This window comes from Archocentrus centrarchus, unplaced genomic scaffold (genome assembly GCF_007364275.1).
Source record: "Archocentrus centrarchus isolate MPI-CPG fArcCen1 unplaced genomic scaffold, fArcCen1 scaffold_24_ctg1, whole genome shotgun sequence".
In the NCBI taxonomy this organism is placed as follows: Eukaryota; Metazoa; Chordata; class Actinopteri; order Cichliformes; family Cichlidae; genus Archocentrus; species Archocentrus centrarchus.
Window position 1 is genome coordinate 5,735,519 of NW_022060254.1, and position 22,278 is coordinate 5,757,796.

The 22,278-nt window shown below is 45.7% G+C and overlaps 1 protein-coding gene across 1 annotated transcript in view; it reads right to left on the reverse strand.

The window, feature by feature from the left end:
• Window positions 1–22,225, reverse strand: part of LOC115775787 (butyrophilin subfamily 3 member A2-like) — a 62,123-nt gene extending 39,898 nt beyond the window's left edge. Inside the window, exons 1-2 of the mRNA XM_030723322.1 lie at window positions 22,189–22,225; window positions 18,944–19,291 (exon numbers count right to left, since the gene is read on the reverse strand). Of these exons, the coding sequence (XP_030579182.1) occupies window positions 18,944–19,291; window positions 22,189–22,225 (385 nt within the window). The remainder of the gene's footprint in view (window positions 1–18,943; window positions 19,292–22,188) is intronic.
• Between the last annotated feature and the right edge of the window lie 53 nt (window positions 22,226–22,278).

Sequence of the window (22,278 nt, forward strand, 5' to 3'; positions counted from 1 at the left end):
TTCCATTACAATGTGACTACACATAAATTATACAGCAAAACATTCAAACAAGACTAAACTCAGAAGAAGTCTTTCTATTTTATAAATTAGTATTTATACTACGCCTCCGTGAATCGCCACCTTATCGTGGTGGAGGGGTTTGTGTGTCCCAGTGATCCCAGGAGCTATGTTGTCTGGGGGCTTGTCCCCCTGGTAGGGTCTCCCATGGCAAACTGGTCCTGGGTGAGGGTCCAGACAAAGAGCGGTTCAGAAGACCCTTATGAGCGAAAAAACAAGGGAACAGTTTACCCTGCCCGGGATAGGGTTACCGGGGCCCCACCCTGGAGCCAGGCCTGGGGAGGGAGCTCGAGGGAGAGCGTCTGGTGGCCAGGCATTAGCCCGTGGTGCCTGGCCGGGCGCAGCCCGAAGAGGTTACATGGGCCCGCCCTCCTGCAGGCCCACCACCCGCAGGAGGTGTCGTAGGGGTCGGGTGCAATGTGTGTCGGGCGGTGGCCGAGGGCGGAGGCCCTGGCGGACCGATCCCCGGCTATCGAAACTGGCTATTGGGACATGGAATGTCACCTCTCTGGTGGGGAAGGAGCCTGAGCTAGTGCGTGAGGTTGAGAGATACCAGCTAGATATAGTTGGGCTCACCTCAACGCATGGCCTGGGCTCTGGAACCAGTCTCCTGGAGAAGGGCTGGACTCTGTTCCAGTCTGGAGTTGCCCTCGGTGAGAGGCGGCGAGCTGGGGTGGGTATTCTTGTATCCCCCCGGCTTGCTGCCTGTACGTCGGAGTTTTCACCGGTGGACGAGAGGGTAGTTTCCCTGCGCCTTCGGGCTGGGGAACGGGTCCTGACTGTTGTTTGCGCTTATGCGCCGAATGACAGTTCAGGGTACCCACCCTTTTTGGAGTTGCTGGGTGGGGTGCTGGAGAGTGCTCCATCTGGTGACTCCATAGTCTTGCTGGGAGACTTCAACGCTCACGTGGGCAATGACAGTGAGACCTGGAGGGGCGTGATTGGGAGGAACGGCCTGCCCGATCTGAACCCGAATGGTGTTTTGTTATTGGACTTCTGTGCAAACCACAGTTTGTCCATAACAAACACCGTGTTCGAACACAAGGATGTCCATAAGTGCACATCGCACCAGGACACCCTAGGTCGCAGGTCGATGATCGATTTTGAAATCGTATCATCAGATCTGCGGCCGTATGTTCTGGACACTCGGGTGAAGAGAGGAGCTGAGCTGTCAACTGATCACCACCTGGTGGTGAGTTGGATCAGGTGGCGGGGGAAGATGCTGGACAGACCTGGCACACCTAAACGTATTGTGAGGGTGTGCTGGGAACGCCTGGCAGAAGCCCCAGTCCGGGAGATCTTCAACTCCCACCTCCGGCAGAACTTCGACAGCATTCTGAGGGAGGCTGAGGACATTGAGTCCGAATGGACCATGTTCCGCACCTCCATTGTTGAGGCTGCTGCTCAGAGCTGTGGCTGCAAGGTGGTTGGTGCCTGTCGTGGTGGTAACCCCCGAACCACATGGTGGTCACCGGAGGTGAAGGGAGCCATCAAGCTGAAGAAAGAGTCCTATCGGGCTTGGTTAGCCTGTGGGACTCTGGAGGCAGCTGACAGGTATCGACAGGCCAAGCGGAATGCAGCTCGGGTAGTGGCCAAAGCAAAAACTCGGGTGTGGGAGGAGTTCGGTGAGGCTATGGAAAAAGACTTTCGGACGGCATCGAAGCGATTCTGGCAAACCGTCAGGCGACTCAGGAGGGGAAAGCAGTGCTTCACTCACACTGTTTATAGTGCGGGGGGGGGTGCTGCTGACTTCAACTGAGGCTATAGTCGGACGGTGGAAGGAATACTTCGAGGACCTTCTGAATCCCACTGACACGCCTTCTGTAGTGGAAGCAGAGTCTGGGGATGAGGGGGATGACTTGACCATCACTGGGGGTGAGGTCACTGAGGTAGTTAAACAACTCCTTGGTGGCAGAGCCCCTGGGGTGGACGAGATTCGCCCTGAGTTCCTGAAGGCTCTGGATGTTGTAGGGCTGTCTTGGTTGACACGCCTCTGCAACATCGCGTGGAGATCTGGGGCAGTGCCATTGGATTGGCAGACCGGGGTGGTGGTCCCCATCTTTAAGAAGGGAGACCGGAGGGTGTGCTCCAACTTTCGGGGGATCACACTACTCAGCCTCCCCGGTAAGGTCTATGCCAGGGTGCTGGAAAGGAGGGTGCGTCCGTTAGTCGAACCTCGGATTCAGGAGGAACAATGCGGTTTTCGTCCTGGTCGTGGAACGCTGGACCAGCTCTTTATCCTCTCAAGGATATTCGAGTGTGCGTGGGAGTTTGCCCAACCAGTCTACATGTGCTTTGTGGACTTGGAGAAGGCATTCGACCGTGTCCCTCGGGGTGTCCTTTGGGGGGTTCTGCGGGAGTATGGGGTGTCTGGCCCATTGTTGCGGGCCATTCAGTCCTTGTACAACCACAGTGAGAGCTTGGTCCGTATAGCCGGTAATAAGTCGGATTTGTTTCCTGTGGGTGTTGGACTCCGTCAGGGCTGCCCTTTGTCACCGATTCTGTTCATAATTTTTATGGACAGAATTTCTAGGCGTAGCCAGGTGGCGGAAGGCTTCTTCCTTGGTGGCCTCAGAGTCTCATCTCTGCTTTTTGCAGATGATGCGGTTCTGTTGGCTTCATCAGGGGGGGGCCTCCAGCTCGCAGTGGAACGGTTCGCAGCCGAGTGTGAAGCGGCTGGCATGAGAATCAGCACCTCTAAGTCTGAGGCCATGGTCCTCAGCCGGAAAAGGGTGGAGTGCCATCTCCGGCTCAGGAACGAGTTCTTGCCTCAAGTGGAGGAGTTTAAGTATCTCGGGGTCTTGTTCACGAGTGATGGGAGAAGGGAACGGGAGATCGACAGGCGGATCGGGGCTGCTTCTGCAGTGATGCGGACGCTGCACCGGTCCGTCGTGGTGAAGAGGGAGCTTAGCGTAAAAGCGAAGCTCTCGATTTACTGGTCGATCTACGTTCCTACCCTCACCTATGGTCACGAGCTTTGGGTAGTGACCGAAAGAATAAGATCGCGAATACAAGCGGCAGAAATGAGTTTCCTTCGAAGGGTGGCTGGCCTCTCCCTTAGAGATAAGGTGAGGAGTGCGGCCATCCAGGAGGGGCTCAGAGTAGAGCCGCTGCTCCTCCACATCGAAAGGAGCCAGTTGAGGTGGCTCGGGCATCTGATTAGGATGCCTCCTGGCCGCCTCCTGGGTGAGGTGTTCCGGGCATGTCCCACCGGGAAGAGGCCCCGTGGTAGACCCAGGACACGCTGGAGAGATTATGTATCTCGGCTGGCCTGGGAACGCCTTGGGGTCCCTCCGGATGAGCTGGAGGAGGTGGCTGGGGAGAGGGAAGCCTGGGCTTCTCTGCTTAGGCTTCTGCCCCCGCGACCCAGCCCCGGATAAGCGGAAGAAAATGGATGGATGGATGGATGGTATTATCTAGTTAGAAATATACTTTTGGACGTTTTCAGCTTTTGTCCCTTTTTCCAATAAGGCTGTGAGCTTCTGTCTGTGAGCTTCTGTCTGTGAGCTTCTGTCTGTGAGCCTTTGTCATGGAGTTTTTTGTGAAACGTGAACTTTAGTGGACTGAGGGAGATAAACAAAGGCTATATCTTGATGATGGTGACACCACAAGCATTATTTTCATTGAAAAGCACACTCAGTTTTCAGTCTAATTCACTGTAACAAAAAGTCTGTCACACCATCATCCTCTCCTGTGCAGTGGCTTCAAGCTAGCATTGAACATTCAGACAACATCGCATGAACGCTGCTATAAACGTTCAGTGAATGTTCACATGCATTAATGACATTAAAGACTACCAAGGCAGATGGAATAAGAAAACATATAAACATATAAAACATATAAACTTTCATTTTGCTATACATGGATGTACATAAGAGATATCAGCAAAACCTTCATGAGAAAAATGTAAAATAATGGTAAAATGTAAAAAAAAACAAAAAAACAGTGGATGTGTGTCTTCCAGCTCATAGGGGGTCATTTTGACTGTTGGGTTTTCTCTGTATTATTGTAGGGTCTTTACCCACAATACAAAGGGCCTTGAGGCGACTGTTTGTTGTGATTTGGCGCTATATAAATAAAATTTAATTGAGTTGAAATGAAATGAATTGAATTCCATGTGGCACCTTCCTCGCCTGTGATTGGACAATACAGATCACGTGCGGGATCACGCTGAAGGTCTGCAAGACCAAAGGAAATCAGTGCAGTCGTTCTCTTCCATTCAAACTGAATGGCGTTCTTTGTCTACGCTGCTTTCCTGGTACAACAATGGAGGACGTCGTCTATATTTTCAGCATCCCAGAAGCTCCTCATGAAAGCGGGCCTCTCTACCGGCCAGCCTCAACCAGCCCCGCTGCAGACGAGAAGACACTGCTGGCTGCAATGAGTGGGTTATCTCCTCAGCTACTCAAGTTTCTACTAGCAACTGAAAGATAAGATGGCGTCTATTGTGTAGAGACTCGATGCTCTGGACTCTAACAAAGCCTCACCTACAGAAGGACTCAAGAGGAAAAGACGGCAGCACAATCTGAAAACCGCGGTAAGACTTGGTCGTTTCTAAAACAAAAATACTAAGAGTGGAGGAATGGTCACAGTAAGCTGACAGACGTATTGTGATTTGGTTTCTTATTTTTATTTGGTTTCATCTTATAGGAAGCAGTTCCTGCACAACTCTGAATCCAATAAAAGCCGGTATGATCCTCTGCAGAGGTAAGAATCAGAAACAAAGCAGCAGTATTCAATGTGTGGAGGAGAGAAGAACTTCAAATGTTTTTACTCTTATTTATTTTCACCTTTATTTTCCACAGACTGTGTTCGCCTCACAACGCGTGTGAGTGTTCCTAATGCGTGGACAGTGATATAATTGTGTGTAAGTATCTATTGGTGTTGTTTGTTTGTGTGTTTTTTGCCTGGATATGTTTATGTATACACTGTGTTTATGCTCTTTATTTACAATTTACAAAAATGTTTTACAGCTTCTTGTTAAACCTACAGACGGTCCACCGCAGCTTCTGCTACAGTCAGCCTCACGTTCCGGAAAAGGCGGCAGCCATTAAAAATCCTGCCCGGTGACGTGCAAGAAGGAAGCCGGTAAGACGTGTTGTATTGTACTGTTGGTCTGCTGTATTTGTGTAGTTGGCATGTAAATGCAGTTTTATTTTTGGGAAATATTACTTATTGTTTTTTTTAACTTTATATAAAATCTGGCTTCTTTTGAACAACCCAAAATGTATATAAAAAGGTGATGCAGTGAAGGTGAAAATACCTAAAAGATAAAAAGTGTATAATCAGTTTAAAGGTGCCTCAAGGGTTAATGACCAAAATCACTCTTTTCGTGCAGTGTTATATCATGTATTGTTACCTATATTGTCAGTCACACACTGGAACACTGCATGTTTTAGGTGATTGGAGAGGACTGAGGCCTGCTCGGCTCAGGGCCTGGGTTTTTTCCACTAGTAGGACTGCACTCTTTCATTTCTAGAGCCTCACTTTTATACACTGTGCACTTTTGACACTGATTTACCAACTCAAGGTGCTGAACCACGACCCGACATTTGGCACCCCAGATGGGACTCCGAGATAAGAACAGCTGGAGAGGTACCTAGGGTTTGGACGGAACCTCACGTCACCACGGACAACACCAAAAGCGCGCAAAAGTAAGGTCAGCAGTTTTCTGCATCATTGGTGTTGTCCGGGTGACTGTCGAGACTTCCGCCCAAGTTCTCGGTTACACTTTCAAAATAAAACAGCTGTCTTACTCTGGATAAAGAATTTGTAAAATTTAAGGGTTTTTTACAGCCACCCCACTGAGCTACAGCCACCCAGTGTGGCCACCCAGTGTGGCTGTAGCTCAGTAGGTAGAGCAGGTCACCTACTGATCAGAAGGTCAGCGGTTCGATTCCTGGCTACTCCAGGCTACATGCCAATGTATCCTTGGGCAAGATACTTAACCCCAAGTTGCTCTCCGACTGTCCCGTCGGAGTATGAATGTGTGTGAATGATAGTTAATTAAAAAAAAGCACTTAGCTTAGTAAATATGGAAGTGCTTGTATGAATGGGAGTGCATGGGTGAATGTAAACATGTTGTAATAGCGCTTTGAGTGCTCTGACTGAGTAGAAAAGCGCTATATAAGAGCTAGTCCATTTACCATTTTTGGTCGGCTATTTTGAGCTAAAATGGTCTAATCTGGATTAAAGGAGACTCCTGGATTGAGCAGGTGTTGTGTCTGGGGTTTTTATTGCCTGGCTGAACTCTGGCGCGGAATGAATGAGGGGTGTGATTGAGATCACAGCTGTGAATGGTGTTTAAGAGATAAGATAAGATAAAACTTTAATAATCCCACGACGGGGAAATTTGCGCATTACAGCAGCTCAGTATGGAGAAAAATGTAAAGGATGAGTAAAAAACAAATGAACTAAAAATAGAATAGAATAAAATAAAATAAAATACAATAGAAAAACACTATACACATATACATAAGCACTATATACATAAAATATATATATCAATGTCAATACCCACATTTACATATACACACATATACACACACGTCAAACACTATATAAAGATATCAAAATATTATATACATTTGTAGCCGGTAAGGTACACAGCATACACGGTATGCATTATATGGGTGAGTGTAATAAATAAAATGTATCTGACTGTATGGATAAAGTGATGGCAGAGGAGGTAAAGTGTCCAAGTGACTCAAGACATTATGAAGTGTTGTACAGTCTAACTGCTGTTGGGATGAATGACCTGTGAAAGCGCTCCTTCCTGCAGCGAGGATGTTTCAGTCTCTGACTGAAGGAGCTGCTCAGCTCACCCACGGTCTCATGCAGAGGGTGATGGGGGTTGTTCATGATGGATGTCAGCTTTGCTAACATCCTCCTCTCACCCATCACCATCACAGACTCCAGAGGACATCCCAGAGGACATGTCGATCCTGCTCCTGTCCCTTTTGGTGCATCCACCCCCCCAGCAGGCCACTGCATAGAAAAGGGCAGATGCTACCACTGTGTCATAAAAGGTCTTTAACAGAGTCCTGCAGACACCAAAGGACCTCAGGCTCCTCAGCAGGTGGAGTCGACTCTGGCCCTTCTTATACAGGACGTCTGTGTTTGTACTCCAGTCCAACTTGTTATTGAGATGAACACCCAGGTACTTGTAGGAGACCACTGTCTCAATGTCCTTTCCCTGGATGTTCACCAGTGCTGTAGGGGGTGGCTTCCTCCTGAAGTCTATGACCATCTCCTTCGTCTTGCTGGCGTTGATTTGGAGTGCGTTGTTCTCACACCAGCTGACACAGTCACTGATGACACCCCTGTATTCCTGGTCGTTCCCATCTGATACACATCCGATGATGGCCGTATCATCTGAGAACTTCTGTAGGTGGCAATGGTCTGAATTGTACCTGAAGTCTGAGGTGTACAGACTGAACAGAAAGGGTGAGAGGACCGTGCCCAGTGGCGCCCCCGTGCTGCAGACTACCACATCAGACATACAGTCATGGAGCCTCATATACTGTGGTCTGTTGGTGAGGTAGTCGATGGTCCATGCTGTCAGCTGACTGTCTACTCTGGCTCCCTCCATCTTCCCGCTCAACAGTGCAGGCTGGATGGTGTTGAAAGCACTGGAGAAGTCAAAGAACATGACCCTCACAGTGTTCCCCGCCTGCTCTAGGTGAGAGAGGGATCTGTGCAGCAGGTAGATGACGGCATCGTCCACCCCAATGCCGGGCTGGTAGGCGAACTGCAGGGGGTCCAGCGCTGAGCTCACCAGTGGGCGGAGGTGGTGCAGGATGAGCCTCTCCATGGTCTTCATCAGGTGAGAAGTCAGGGCCACAGGTCTGTAGTGGTTGGACTCCCTGGGCTGTGCGATCTTTGGCACTGGAACTATGCAGGAAGTCTTCCACAGTTCAGGAACCCTCTCCAGATTCAGGCTCAGGTTGAAGATATGCAAGACCACCTGACAGAGCTGGTCTGCACAGTCCCTGAGCAGTCTGGGGCTGATTCCATCTGGACCCGCTGAGCTGACTTCTCACCTGATCAGCTGTGAGGTGGATGTGAGGCTGGGTTGGGGTGGGTGATGGGGCTGGCTCCGCTGTGGGTGAGGGTGAGGAGAGTGCAGGCAATGATAGCACTACACCAGGAGAGAGGGGGGTCAGCATACGGAGGGGGGCAGATGGGAGCTGAGGGGTGGGGGAGGTGGTCAGCGACCCAGAGTTAAATCTATTGAAAAACAGGCTCAGGTCGTTAGCCCACCCCCGGTCTTGTCTGTTTGTTTTGTCATTATTTGTTTTGTTGGTATTATATTAAGTAGCGCTTTTGAGAATGAAGTGAAAGGTCCTCGTGGAGATTTACCGCTGAGAATTATCCGGTTCAAACCTTTTACAGTATCTTGGGCCGGACGAGCTCAGGCTGCTATCTGCCGTGGGAGACACTGCCCAAGCCATGTATCGGAAGTACGCTCTTGGGGGTTTCAAGATTAATATTTTGAGACTTTTGCATTAACAATGATCCAAAGGTGCTTGGAGGATTTATGAATAAAGGAAGCTAGCAAAGTCACACGGCTGTTACCGAACGATTCTTCAGAATCCGAAATAGCCTCCGGGTTATGAAGGAAGTGGGCTGCACAGGGCGGGGTTGACAATTCCCAGTTCACTGCTCTGGTTATTGGTTATTTCAGAGTTAGTTCTGAGATTTTTGCTTTTACAAGGCATGGGGATAGTGCTGGATGAATATGACGTCGGACACCGGATAAGTGGTGCTACTTGGCCAAGCTGTATCTATGTAATATTTTCTACATACTGTGTGTGTGGTTGTAGTTACTCTCTGCTGTAAAATCTGCTTTTAGAAAATATCATTCATTTATTGTTGTTAAGTGCTGCAAACTGTGCTCTAAGAATATAACCTGCTGTGCGGAGAGCTGTGAGATAACGAGGAGAGAGAGGCTGCTGCAGCTGCAAGGCCTCAGCTGTGTGTGTGTGTGTGTGTGTGTGTGTGTGTGTGTGTGTGTGTGTGTGTGTGTGTGTGTGTGTGTGTGTGTGTGTGTGTGTGTGTGCAGAGGGCAGAGGTAGTCTGTTTTGACTCCATGCAAACAATCCATGAAGGCTCGCATAAAATTGGGGGAAAAGTGTAAACTGGAGAGTTTAGTTATTGAAGTTTAAATTACGTTGTTACAAAGTGCTGAAAGTTTGGGGTTGAGTAATTTGAAGGGGTTAGAAATGTTAAAGAAGAGGCCAAAATAGAGGAGAACAGAGTTAACTGTCACGGTCCTGGGCCGGTGGCCCAGTGTTTTGTGTTCTCTTGATTTTGTTTCAGTTATTTCTCTGATTATGTTTATTAGTTCTCTTTTGTATTCCTGTTTATTTCTAGTCCCTTGTGTTTCCCCGTGTCAAGTATGCGTGTACCTTGTTTAGTCGTTTCCTGTTTTATTTTGACAGTCTTGTGTTCCCTGTGCTTTCTGTTTAGTTTTGCTTCCCCTGTTATTAGTCTCATTTGTTCCATCTGTCATGCCCTGCTGTTTCCTCTTGCCCTGATTACCTGATGTGTATTTAAGCCCTCAGTTTTCACCTGTTCTTTGTCATGTTGTCATCAGTGCTCCCAATTCTGTGTATCTCCCTGTTCCCAGCTGTCCTCCTCTGCTTAGTTCTGGCTCCTGTCCTGTCCAGGTTTGTTTTTGTCTTTTGTTTCAATACCCAAATAAACCACTTTAAGTTCACCCTCTGCCTGAGTCCTACATTTGAGGTCTAACCCCTCCGGCCACACAGCCTGACATGACATTAACTCATAGAAATTGGGGAGAGGTTATTCATAATAGACAGTAGCAGTGAGAGGATTTTTGTCAATTGGGCTGAATAAGCTTGTAGACCTTTGTGGGTTTAAAATTGGGCTATCTGGGGTAATCAAATAGAGATAATTCCAGTGATCAGGATATTCACCACTAAGGCAATGTTGAGTCAGACTGACCAAAAGAAAAGCTGAAAAGAATTTGATTAGAATTAAAAGTGTAAACTATATGATAGTCATAGTGGAAAATCAAAAATAATAAAATAATATTAACATAGCTTGGAAATAATCTGAGCCTAGAATATAAACAAACACTAACCAGTTAGGGACTGGAAATAGCTGTGGGGAGAGAGTGAGACCTTGAAGAGGAGATAAGCCGAGGAAATCATTTTGTGAATAAAGGTAACTCTTTGTGCAGAAATAATAAACTGAAATAAAACATTTAGGGATAGCAGAGAGTTGAGGACTGTGAGCTGATTTGTGAGCGGCTGGCTGGTTGATTTGAAACGTAAAACTACAAACATAAACTAGAGTGGTGGAAGTTATAGCTGGAGAAATAACGGTGTTCCCAAACCTACCCTGTAGGCAGGTGACTAACTTTTATTACTTTTTCTTCTTGGAAGAGCAGGTGGACAATCAGTCCAAAAAGGGGAGCTCTGCAAACTCACCTATGAATATGGTGATTAAACAACACCCACGACACAGGTGACAGGTGGCAAAATGTATGTGAAAATGGCATGGAAGGACCACAGGGGAGAATCAGTGGCCAGTGTGTGGTACTTTAAATGTGGCGACCTTACCCACTGAATGCAGGCCAGTTCCATGTGAGGGGCGTGTCCTCTGAGCAGCCGCTAATAGGAGTGGATTGTGAATTAAAGGGAAAACTAACTGTGACTTTGAGAGACAGGTGGAGAGAAAGCAGACTGGAGAAACCGTCCAAGGAGGGAAGCGAGTGCTCCACCAGGACCTGGGATACAGAGGATGGCCAGGCTTGGTCTTTGACTGAGCTGGAGCAAAAAGAGAGCAGGCCTCAATGGGACCGTGAGGCTGCACTGACCAACCTCAGAGAGCAGCGGCAGGAGCAGGGACCTCAGAGCAACTCGGCTGCTGATAAAAGACTGTCAAACACTACAGCTATGCTGGAGGAAACACTGATGCGCTTGGATCAGTGGATGACTAAATAAACCCAAGAGGTAAGAGAAATAGGAAATAGCAAATCAAAACAGGTGTTCTTCTTCTGTGCCCTCTTTAACCAGGGCTGGAGGTGACAGCTTAAGAACTAAGAGAATTAAATTGGTGGGAACTATCCCTGAAGATCCACCAGAAAAAGTAGAATATGCTGCAACTGGTTGTTTCTCTCACTCTAACTGTGTGTCTAGCAATCCTTTTCTAGATGACTCTACAGATTTTCACAGCACTCTTCCCAGGCATCAGCAGCCAAAGAGGGAAGAAGAGAACACTGCAGGGGTTACTCTGGCTTTAGGGGACATTAAGGCCCTGCTAATGCATGTGGTTGGAAAGCATGCCACCATAAACATTTTTGAAAGTGTGAAACTGAGCAGAGTTTGTCAGAGTAACCTGTTGGATGATGTGAATTTCGGGATGCACAGAACTGTTGTGGGAGTCCCTAAGAAGGCAGCATCCTGACAATGGGGATCCCTCAAAACTGGAAGAGGAGAGCCTGAAAGAGGACGAGTGCCCCACAAAGTGGCTGTATCCATTTCAGCGCAAGTGGAAGGATGAAACTGGGAGCGCGTGGAACACCAACAGATCTACAGAGACTATGTTTAAAAGTATAGTAAAAAGAGGCCTGCTGAGTGAAGCTGACACCCCACCCACGTGAAAAATTCCAGCAAATAGACTGAGCGGTTAGTGCTTCGTTTGTGCTGGTTTGTGTCATTAAAACTAGCGTTTGTGCTGCTTTCATTTCGGAGATATTATGAATTATTATTTTGGCCGATAATGTCACCCCCCACCACCACGTTTTTTTAAAACGTGTGTAAAAATATAGTAAATAATAAAGTTATATACAACTATTCTCATTAAAAAAGCAGGAAAGACCTCAGGTATTTTTCTGTACAACTATTTGCAGAGCGAACAGAAACAACACTTACCGAAATGTCCTTTCCTGCGTTTACAACATCCGACAAATTCACATGAATGAATTGGTGACAACAAAGTGCTGAAACACAACCGACGCATAACCAAAACAGTAATTACAGCCTGCAGCAGGTGATTCATTGTCTTCTAATTAGGTGAAGACATGTGATCGCCTGACAGTAAAACATAACACTGACCGGTAAGCAGCACAAAAGAATTAAAGTACCTATTTTTCGGACCATAACGCGCACTGCATTATAAGGCGCAATATCAATGAACGGGTCTATTTTCATATTATGCACAAAGATACGAGCCAGCATAGATGAAAATAGGCCAGGAACATGTAGAATAAAATTCATCGTTTTCTGCGGTTTACTACGTACGGTTTCTATTTTTGGAACAATGCTTCCACTTCTTGTTGAATTTATCTCCGGCGGCTTTGGCTGCTTTCTACACCTGCTGCGCCGCACTCGCAGCTTGTTCCTGTCTAATCAGTAGAGTCATTTTGTGATAGACTATTTTAGAGAATTCAATGAGGCCTTTGAACTGATCTGCCAGACCGGAGGAAATATCGCTGCAGACCACGCAATGGTGCAGTGGTGTGGATTCCTCGGCCATCTGCAGTCAGACGGCAGCGCTCAACTATTTGAAAAGCGTACGCTGGGTGTTACCCCCCTCCCCCCTGTTGTACGCTCTGGAAAATGTCGATATTTATTAAACGTCCGTCACCAAAGTCATACCAAACGTTTCGACAGATTTTTGAGCGCAGTGTACCACATAAAATTGTTTCAAGGTCAGTAAGCACAACAAGAATTCACACATAAGGCACACTGGATTACAGTGCCTTGCGAAAGTATTTGGCCCCCTTGAACTTTTCAACCTTTTGCCACATTTCAGGCTTCAAACAAAGATATAAAACTTTAATTTTTTGTGAAGAATCAACAACAAGTGGGACACAATCATGAAGTGGAATGAAATTTATTGGATGTGTCAAACTTTTTTAACAAATAAAAAACTGAAAAGTGGGGCGTGCAATATTATTCGGCCCCTTTGCATTAATACTTTGTAGCGCCACCTTTTGCTGCAATTACAGCTGCAAGTCGCTTGGGGTATGTCTCTATCAGTTTTGCACATGGAGAGACTGAAATTCTTCATTCTTCCTTGCAAAACAGCTCGAGCTCAGTGAGGTTGGATGGAGAGCGTTTGTGAACAGCAGTCTTCAGCTCTTTCCACAGATTCTCGATTGGATTCAGGTCTGGACTTTGACTTGGCCGTTCCAACACCTGGATACGTTTATTTGTGAACCATTCCATTGTAGATTTGGCTTCATGTTTTTGGATCATTGTCTTGTTGGAAGATAAATCTCCGTCCCAGTCTCAGGTCTCTTGCAGACTCCAACAGCTTTTCTTCCAGAATGGTCCTGTATTTGGCCCCATCCATCTTCCCATCAATTTTGACCATCTTCCCTGTCCCTGCTGACGAAAAGCAGGCCCAAACCATGATGCTGCCACCACCATGTTTGACAGTGGGGATGGTGTGTTCAGGGTGATGAGCTGTGTTGCTTTTACTCCAAACATATTGTTTTGCATTGTGGCCAAACAGTTCGATTTTGGTTTCATCTGACCAGAGCACCTTCTTCCACATGTTTGGTGTGTCTCCCAGGTGGCTTGTGGCAAACTTTAAACGAGACTTTTTATGGATTTCTTTGAGAAATGGCTTCCTTCTTGCCACTCTTCCATAAAGGCCAGATTTGTGCAGTGTACGACTGATTGTTGTCCTCTGGACAGACTCTCCCACCTCAGCTGTAGAGCTCTGCAGTTCATCCAGAGTGATCACGGGCCTCTTGGCTGCATCTCTGATCAGTCTTCTCCTTGTTTGAGATGAAAGTTTAGAGGGACGGCCGGGTCTTGGTAGATTTGCCGTGGTCTGATACTCCTTCCATTTCAATATGATTGCTTGCACAGTGCTCCTTGAGATGTTTAAAGCTTGGGAAATCTTTTTGTATCCAAATCCGGCTTTGAACTTCTCCACAACAGTATCTCGGACCTGCCTGGTGTGTTCCTTGGTCTTCATGATGCTCTCTGCGCTTTGAACAGAACCCTGAGACTATCACAGAGCAGGTGCATTTATACGGAGACTTGATTACACACAGGTGGATTCAATTTATCATCATCAGTCATTTGGGACAACATTGGATTATTCAGAGATCCTCACTGAACTTCTGGAGTGAGTTTGCTGCACTGAAAGTAAAGGGGCCAAATAATATTGCACGCCCCACTTTTCAGTTTTTTATTTGTTAAAAAAGTTTGACACATCCAATAAATTTCATTCCACTTCACGATTGTGTCCCACTTGTTGTTGATTCTTCACAAAAAATTAAAATTTTATATCTTTATATTTGAAGCCTGAAATGTGGCAAAAGGTTGAAAAGTTCAAGGGGGCTGAATACTTTTGCAAGGTACTGTATAAGATGCACTGCCGATTTTTTAGGAAAATTAAGGATTTTAAGTGCACCTTATAGCCCGAAAAATACGGTAAAGCTAGATTTAGTTGATATATTTGGAAAAATTTCAAAGAGGAAAATTTATCAGACAGTATTTTGTTATCCTAAAATTAACACATAACCCTGGTCCACACTCAATACCAGTCGGTGATGGTAATGCACCAATTTCCTTGCACACCATAAACTAAATAAAAAAGGAAGAAGAAAGCAGCACAAACGCTAGTTTTAACGGCACAAACCAGCACAAATGAAGCACTAACCGCTCAATCAATTTGCTGGGATTTTTCACGTGGGTGGGGTGTCAGCTTCACTCAGCTGCCTGCCCACCCCTGTGCAACAGCAACTGGAGCAAGTGGTGGGATTGAATAAAATGGAATGGTCACTGTTTGTTGAACATGTTGTCCATCGTGTGAACTATTACAGGAAGGAGAAGCTGAAGGAGGAGGAGACCAGCAAACAGCTAGCCAACAAGCTGACTCAGCTCCAGCTGGGGGAGCTGTCTAAGCAGAAAAAAGAGAAAGCCAAAATCATGTACACAGCGGGTGGACTACAAATAGACTTCCCCCATGAGGAACTGCACAGAATGATGACAGTGCAGGCTGACACAAAAGTTGTGTCACAGGTACAACCTAAAGTATTTTGGCTGCAACTTGCAGCTGAAGACTCCATGCTATATAACCAATGGGAATTGTGGGAGCCTTGGGTACGGACTCAAGTGAGGAACGCTGTTGAACCCAGGCTGCCATTACACTGTACATTGTTGTTTGATGAGAAACAGGATTATAAAGACTATGAACTGTGTTTTGATGAACTTATCAATAAAAATCCTTTCTTTATCACTCACAATGACATTTATATTGGTCCACAGTAGGGTTTAATATTTTTCCCAAAAATGACATGAATCAAATCCCGGGAAAAGACGAGCCATTTCCCGTGAATCCCGGGCAAAAGTTTTTTTTTAATTTAATTTTATTTTAATTAGGCCTTCTGTAGCCTGTGTCGGCCTTAACCTATTTTGATATTGTAGAGGTAGCTTTCCAGCTATGTCCTGTTATGGCCAGTAGGGGGCAACATTGGCTTGATTAATGCAATAAAACCTACATCTCGGTATTCGAGTGCTCGAGCTATGCGGTGTTGTATCGTTCCTCAACACTCCCTTAACAAATATAATTCAAATATTCCTGCATTGTACATGGAATTATACCAAGATATTTTACAATTGCTGGTGAATCGTCTTTTGAAAAACTGGCCAATCCTTATAGCCTAAAAAATATACATTTTACTCAACTCCATTTTAAAAGCGAAATATGTTAAAGTATCTATTTCATGATACTTTCTTCACACATTAGGCCCGTATCCTAATTCATGATTGTTAGTAAGCGGCTGCAAACGAGGAAAAGAAACACTCGAAGTTAAACAGATATTTCTTTATTGTTCAGGGCAGGCATATTTTATAGGCTATATAATGCAATATAACAATATATAATAATATAAAATTATATAATACAAAATATCTTAGGCTAAACACATTGCCTACGATTTCAACAAATTAAAGAGGAAAAAAGTACAACTGTGTAATACCTCTATTAAAACGCTTGAGATGAAGGCTGAACGTGCCTGAAATGAAGAGTAATGCTTTTCGCATTAAACGAACCCTTCTCTCAATATTTCCATAAATTTAACATTCTGAAGCTTTCTTTTCTCTCTGAAACTCAAATCGACGCGCACGACTTTTTTCCCAGTTTCCCGGGAAACGGGAAATGGTTCTGATCGCATTTCCCGGGAATCCCGGGTCCCGGGATTAAACCCTAGTCCACAGGGCATGGCTGCTGCTGTTACTTTACCTGATGAACTGAGAAACTGGTATCAGGTGCCAAATGCTGTTCCACACGTTACTCTGCTGATCGCGGGAGGACATGACTCTCATGAAATGGGACCAATGATTAAAAAGGCCTTGCACATTTCAGAGTGGGATGCAACAGATAACAAAATAATACACATTTCAAAAGACAGAGAGTTTATTAGGATTTCAATGAAAAGTAATGATCAAAGCCTTGCAACCAAAGTGTTAGTGAATGAAAGGTGTGCCAGTCAGATGCCATTAACCGTTGAGCAGGAGCAGCTGTTGGAGCAGGTTCCTGCTCAGCTGTGGTCTGTAAGTAAAACCGAAGGGTCAAGGAAGGGTCAAGTCGGCCCAACCAGTCAAAATCGACCTAAAACTTGGGGCTGAATTGCCCTACATTAAGCAGTACCCACTCAAATCACACGCCATTGAAGGCATCAAACCCACCATTGATGGACTGGTGGAGGCCGGGGTACTTATCAAAGCCTCCAGCCCTTGCAACACACCTATTCTTCCAATACCAAAGTCAAACTCTGATAGTTATAGATTAGTGCATGATCTCCGTGCTATAAATGCAATTGTCAAATCCAACACACCTGTTGTTCCTGACCCACACACTTTGCTGTCCCACATCCCTCCTGACTCTAAATGGTACACAGTGATTGACTTGTGTTCTGCCTTTTTCAGCATTCCACTGGATCCTGCATCACAACACCTATTTGCTTTCACATCAAAATCAGCAGTATCTGTACACCAGACACCCGCAGGGGTTCTCCGGTTCTCCTGAATCTTTAACCAAATTCTAGCTAAAGATCTGCAACAGTTAGATATTCTCAGCACTGTTTTACAATATGCAGATGATTTGTTGATCTGCAGCCCATCTAAAGAGTAGTGTGAGCAGGACTCAGTTAAATTGTTAACAATGCTGGCAGAGGGGGGACACAAGGTGAGTAAAGAAAAATTGCAGTTCTGTCAACAAACAGTGGAGTATCTGGGAAGGCAGCTTAGTGGACAGCAGAGGTTAATTGCTCCCTCTCAACTAGAAACTGTGATTAAAGCCCCCAAGCCACAAACAGTGGGCCAAATGTTGACTTTTTTGGGGATGGCAGGATTCAGCAGACAGTGGATTTGTGACTATGCTTTTAAAACTGCATCCCTGTGAGCTCTAATACAAAGAGACATACTGGACAAACTAGTGCAAATTCTCAGTTGCAGTGGACGGCGGAGGCAGAGGCTGCGTTTGAGGCACTGAAACAGGACATGCAGTCGGCTCCAGCGTTGGGTAATCCAGATTACTCAAAACCTTTCCATCTGTATGTAGCCAACAAGAGGGGTTATGCTAGTGCTGTCCTAATGCAGGACACCCCAGTTGGAAAACAACCTTTGGCTTATTACAGCATAAAACTGGACAATGTAGGGGCAGGCTTCCCTCCCTGTTATCAGGGACTGGCGGCCGCAATGTTTGCCCTTTAAAAAAGCAGGATAAAACACCGGTGGCCCAGTGTTTTATGTTGTTATATAGTTCTGTTTTATTATGGTTTCGCTGTTTCTGTCTCCCTGTGTTCTGTTGTGTGGTTTAGTTTGCTTTCTGGTTCCTTGTGTTTCCTGGTGTCAAGTCTGCATCTTGGTTCCCCCTTCTGTCTTCCTGTTTTATTTTGATAGTTGTCTGGTCTCTGTCTTGTGTTCACTTTTGTTTCTCCTGGTCTCGTCTTGGTAATCAGCGTCACCTGTGTTCCCACCTGTTTCCTTTTCCTTCATCAGTCCTCCTGTGTATTTAAGTCCCGTGTTTTCAGTGCCTGTTGTCATCTTGTCCTGATCTCCATCCTGTTCTTTGTTTCCCCATGCTGTGTTCCTCTGTCAGTTTCCCGTTTTCTGGAGCTCAAGTAGAGTTCATTTCTGTTCTGTATGTTTTGCCACTGGTCCTGCCTTTTATTTAGCTCTGCTGAATAAAGCTGAGTTTATATCTACCTCTGTCTGGCGTATCCTGCGTTGGGGTCCTCCTTCCTGCTTGCCACACAGCTGATCCATGACAGGATTGTTAATCATGGGGCATCCTGTAACACGCATTTCCACGCATTTCTACCGTGCTTTGTTAACTGCTCGTTTACATATGAGTGTGGGCGGGTCCTCGTCTGGACACGTGGGAAACATGGGAGAACAGGCTCCCCTTTCTTGTGCTGCAAATATGTTTTACGGTCCAAACCAAACTACTGCAGCATCTGTGTGCAGCACAGAGGTAAACACAGACAAGTACGGATTATCCAGAAACAGCAGCAGGATCGATTATTAGCTAAAAAAGGTGTCAAATGTTCACAAATATCAGAACTTGGGAAACAGACCTGACATGAAATCATTACTGATGGATGAGATTCTTTGTCAGAGCAACAAAACAGGATTAAAGCTTCTTCAAAACCCTCTTTAGTCTATTTTAATAATAGTTTACAGTAAAGTTTGACACAATATTTGAGATTAAATTAAAATAAAAGTGAGGCTCCAGCCCCTCCCAACCTTGAACAGGATAAGCGAAGGAAATGGATGGATGGGTTCATTTGATCTATTGATATTGCAAGGAAGAGACCCACCAACATCAGAGAGAACCTAAACAATCAGATGATCCCATTGAGCAAACTTGGTTGAGGTTTGTTGCTGACCTTTGACCTGCAGCTGGATGTCTCTCAGTCTCCGTTCTTGTCTTCCATCACTGATGGAGCAGGTGTAGCTGCCGCTGTCAGTCAGTTGTGGGTTCCTCAGAGTGAGGCTGAAGTCTCCAGAGTCCAGAGCATCAGACCTCACTGATGTGCGTCCGCTGTAACGCTGGTTTTGTCCTCTAAGATCATCTCCTCCTTCTTGGAGCAGGTGGACAGTTTTGGGATTGAGATCACTACGAGTCCACATCACTGTGGGCTCCTCAGGTGGAAATCCTGAGTACTGACAGGGCAGCAGGACAGACTCTGCCCCCTCATTCACCTCCACCAGCACAGCCAGGGCATGCTGGGAAACTGTGAGGACACACAAACAGAAACACAAATGAAACCTGTGATTGAAGTGCAGACTTTCAGCAGCAGTTTAATAAAATTACTCCTCTGTACTGTTTAGGAATAAATGAACTAAAAATCAATCAAAATGACATCCAGACCCTAAATCAACATCATCTTGGCTGTGTTGGTTATTTTACTTCTTTAACCCTGTTAATAGCTCCCCAGCTTGTAGCCTGTGGTGTCTGTGACATGAAGACATCATGCAGGAAAAGCCAAACACCGAGCCGACTCCACAGCTGGAGCAGCTGTACCAAAGAAAAATGACACGTCTGCTGTTTGGACACATTTTTGGTTCAGTAAAGATATTAAAACAGAAAACTGGAGAAAACCAGTTTCAGTGACTAAAGGCAAGATCGCTGATCTGTTTCAACACTGGAGCTCAAACACATCAGAGAGACAAATATCCCAGAGTCTCAGCATGCAGAGCACGGCTCACTGATGTCAATGAAAAAGACTCAGAGCAGCAGAACTGCCTGCAGAAGGCAGAACTGCAGCTTCTTATTGTACCTGCTGACGTGCAGCGGTGGTCTGGAGCTGCTGTCTGCTGACGAGCAGCAGCTCTGATGAAGTGTTCCACTCACAGCTCGTTAGGCTGCAGTAATGGGCTGACACAGACGAGCAGCTGATAGCAGATCAGTCCAACCTGGCCGTCAGTCACACCTACACCTGCAGTCAGAGTTCATCTCTGCACGCAGCACCTGCAGTCATCCTCCTGATGGTGCAGCCAAAGGCAGTCTGCATTTTCATCATCAGGGTCAAAAGGCCACTAACAGGGTTATAATCCAAGCAGAGCCAGAGCTGCACCAGAACAGGAAGTGATGTAATGAAACTGTGCCATATGTAACAGGTGGTAACACAAGGGATCACATTTTCCCTGGGTCTAAGCCTCAATAAAGAGGAAGCTGGCAGCGTTGTTGGGAGGTGCCAGTTTCCGGTGGACGGCTTTACATGCTCTGGGTGTGCGATCGTGGTAAGTTTGGAGAATTGTTTTTAAATTGGTTTAAACAGTTTTGTGTGTGCTGATGTGTGGTGTTAATTTTTATAACAGGGCCACACACTTATAGAAGAACATAGAGTGAAGTGGGATTGTTTGGATTGTTTGGGTGTGGGGTTCGACGCCATGTTGCTGTTAATCGTAACCCTGAAGCCCGATCCTGTTTGCAGTGTTACCTTGGTGTTTGCATGCAATTGAATTGCAGTGAAATGAATGCATCATATGGGTTGCAGTGAATGATTGTAGTGTTTTATGCGGGTGTGTCCGCCTGAAGTGGTGTTCCAAATTCGTGTCAAATGTTATTTGATTAACAGTGAAAAGTTCAAATTATTTGTTGACAATAAATACTACTATTACTATAAACTGCATTTATTCTTTGTGTTTTATTCAGGCTGCGGGGCCCCTAACACATAATAAATTACATAAAGTTACTTCCTGTCTAAATGACTTTTATTTTGAAGAATCAGTTTAGTACAACTACGGTAGAACATGTAAGGATATTATTACAGTGCAATGTTAAAAACTAAATAAATCTTTTATAGGTGTGTGTGCAGCACTACATTATGGAAAACAGAACCTGAAATAGAAAATGGGAAAAGTGTAAATATATTACAGTGTGGTTTTACAGAGGAAGTAAATGAAGTACATGAAGCGTGTCCACAGGGCAGGAGATGCAAATATGTGTGCATGTATTACAGAGCCACGGCTCAGTGTCCCACAGGCCTGACTGTGAGCTGGAAGCTGTTTATGATCTGACAAACTGTCCTAATAACACCTGCCTCATTTTTCAGTATTTCTTAGTCTCTGTTCCTCCTTTTACCTTCAGGGTTAAACATGGTGCTGACTGCCTAAAATGCACTGCATTCATAGTCCCGTATCACCCCTACAGAGCACTTCGCTCTCAGACTGCTGGAATACTGGTGGCTCCTAGCATACATAAGAGTGGAATTGGAGGCAGAGCCTTCACACACACACACACACACACACACACACACACACACACACACACACACACACACACACACACACACACACACACACACACACACACACACAGAGAAATAAGACAAGGACACACACACAGAGAAGAAGACAGGTAAAGAGAAAGAGAGACAGATGCAGAGACAGGAAGAGAAGAAAGAGACAGAGCCCTTGCTTCGTTATATAACTGAGGACAGTGACTCCGCCCACTTGCCTTTGACCCCTCTCAGTTTGCTGTCTCTAAAACATGATCACAGACTGAAAAGTTCTCATCAAACTTGCAGCTGTTTTCTGAAGTGAGCTAAAAACACAGAGCTGTGAGGCAGCCCTTACTTTATGACAGGTCTGACCCTCCACCTGAATCCATTTTGAGACACAACCACCTAATTAGAATGTATCCCATAATAATTTACATTATGCAAATATAGTCAGCCTGCTGAGGCACGCTTCAGAGAGCACACAGAGTGAAATAAAACATGAGGTGACATGATGTGAACATGTTACGTACAAAAATAACAAACTAACGTCTAACTGGGATTTCAGATCTTGTAGAAACATAAACGTCTGCAGATGATTTCGCTCCTCTGACGCTCTGACAGCCACTTTATGAAGAAGGGGGCACCTGATCAGCGCTGCGCCTCTGTTTCTGATCATATCATATGCACAGCTGTTAAATACAGAAAGTGCATTGCGTATCGTACATACCCACTTTGTGCGCTGCTGCCTGGAACAGATCCCGGGTCTGTTTCAGAGCCTCCTTCATGCGTTTACAGTTTAAGCCACGCAGCATTAAATCGGTGTTTTCCGCCGCTGCGTGAATGATCTCAGAGCAGCGAGCTGCGCATCACCTGCTGCAGAAACAGACTCACACGGAGCTTCTTACCGTTCAGGAGCAGCAGGAACACCAGCAACACCTTCATCCTCCTTTAAAGGACTGAAACCGCCACACAGTCCAGGTAAATCCTCCGCTGAC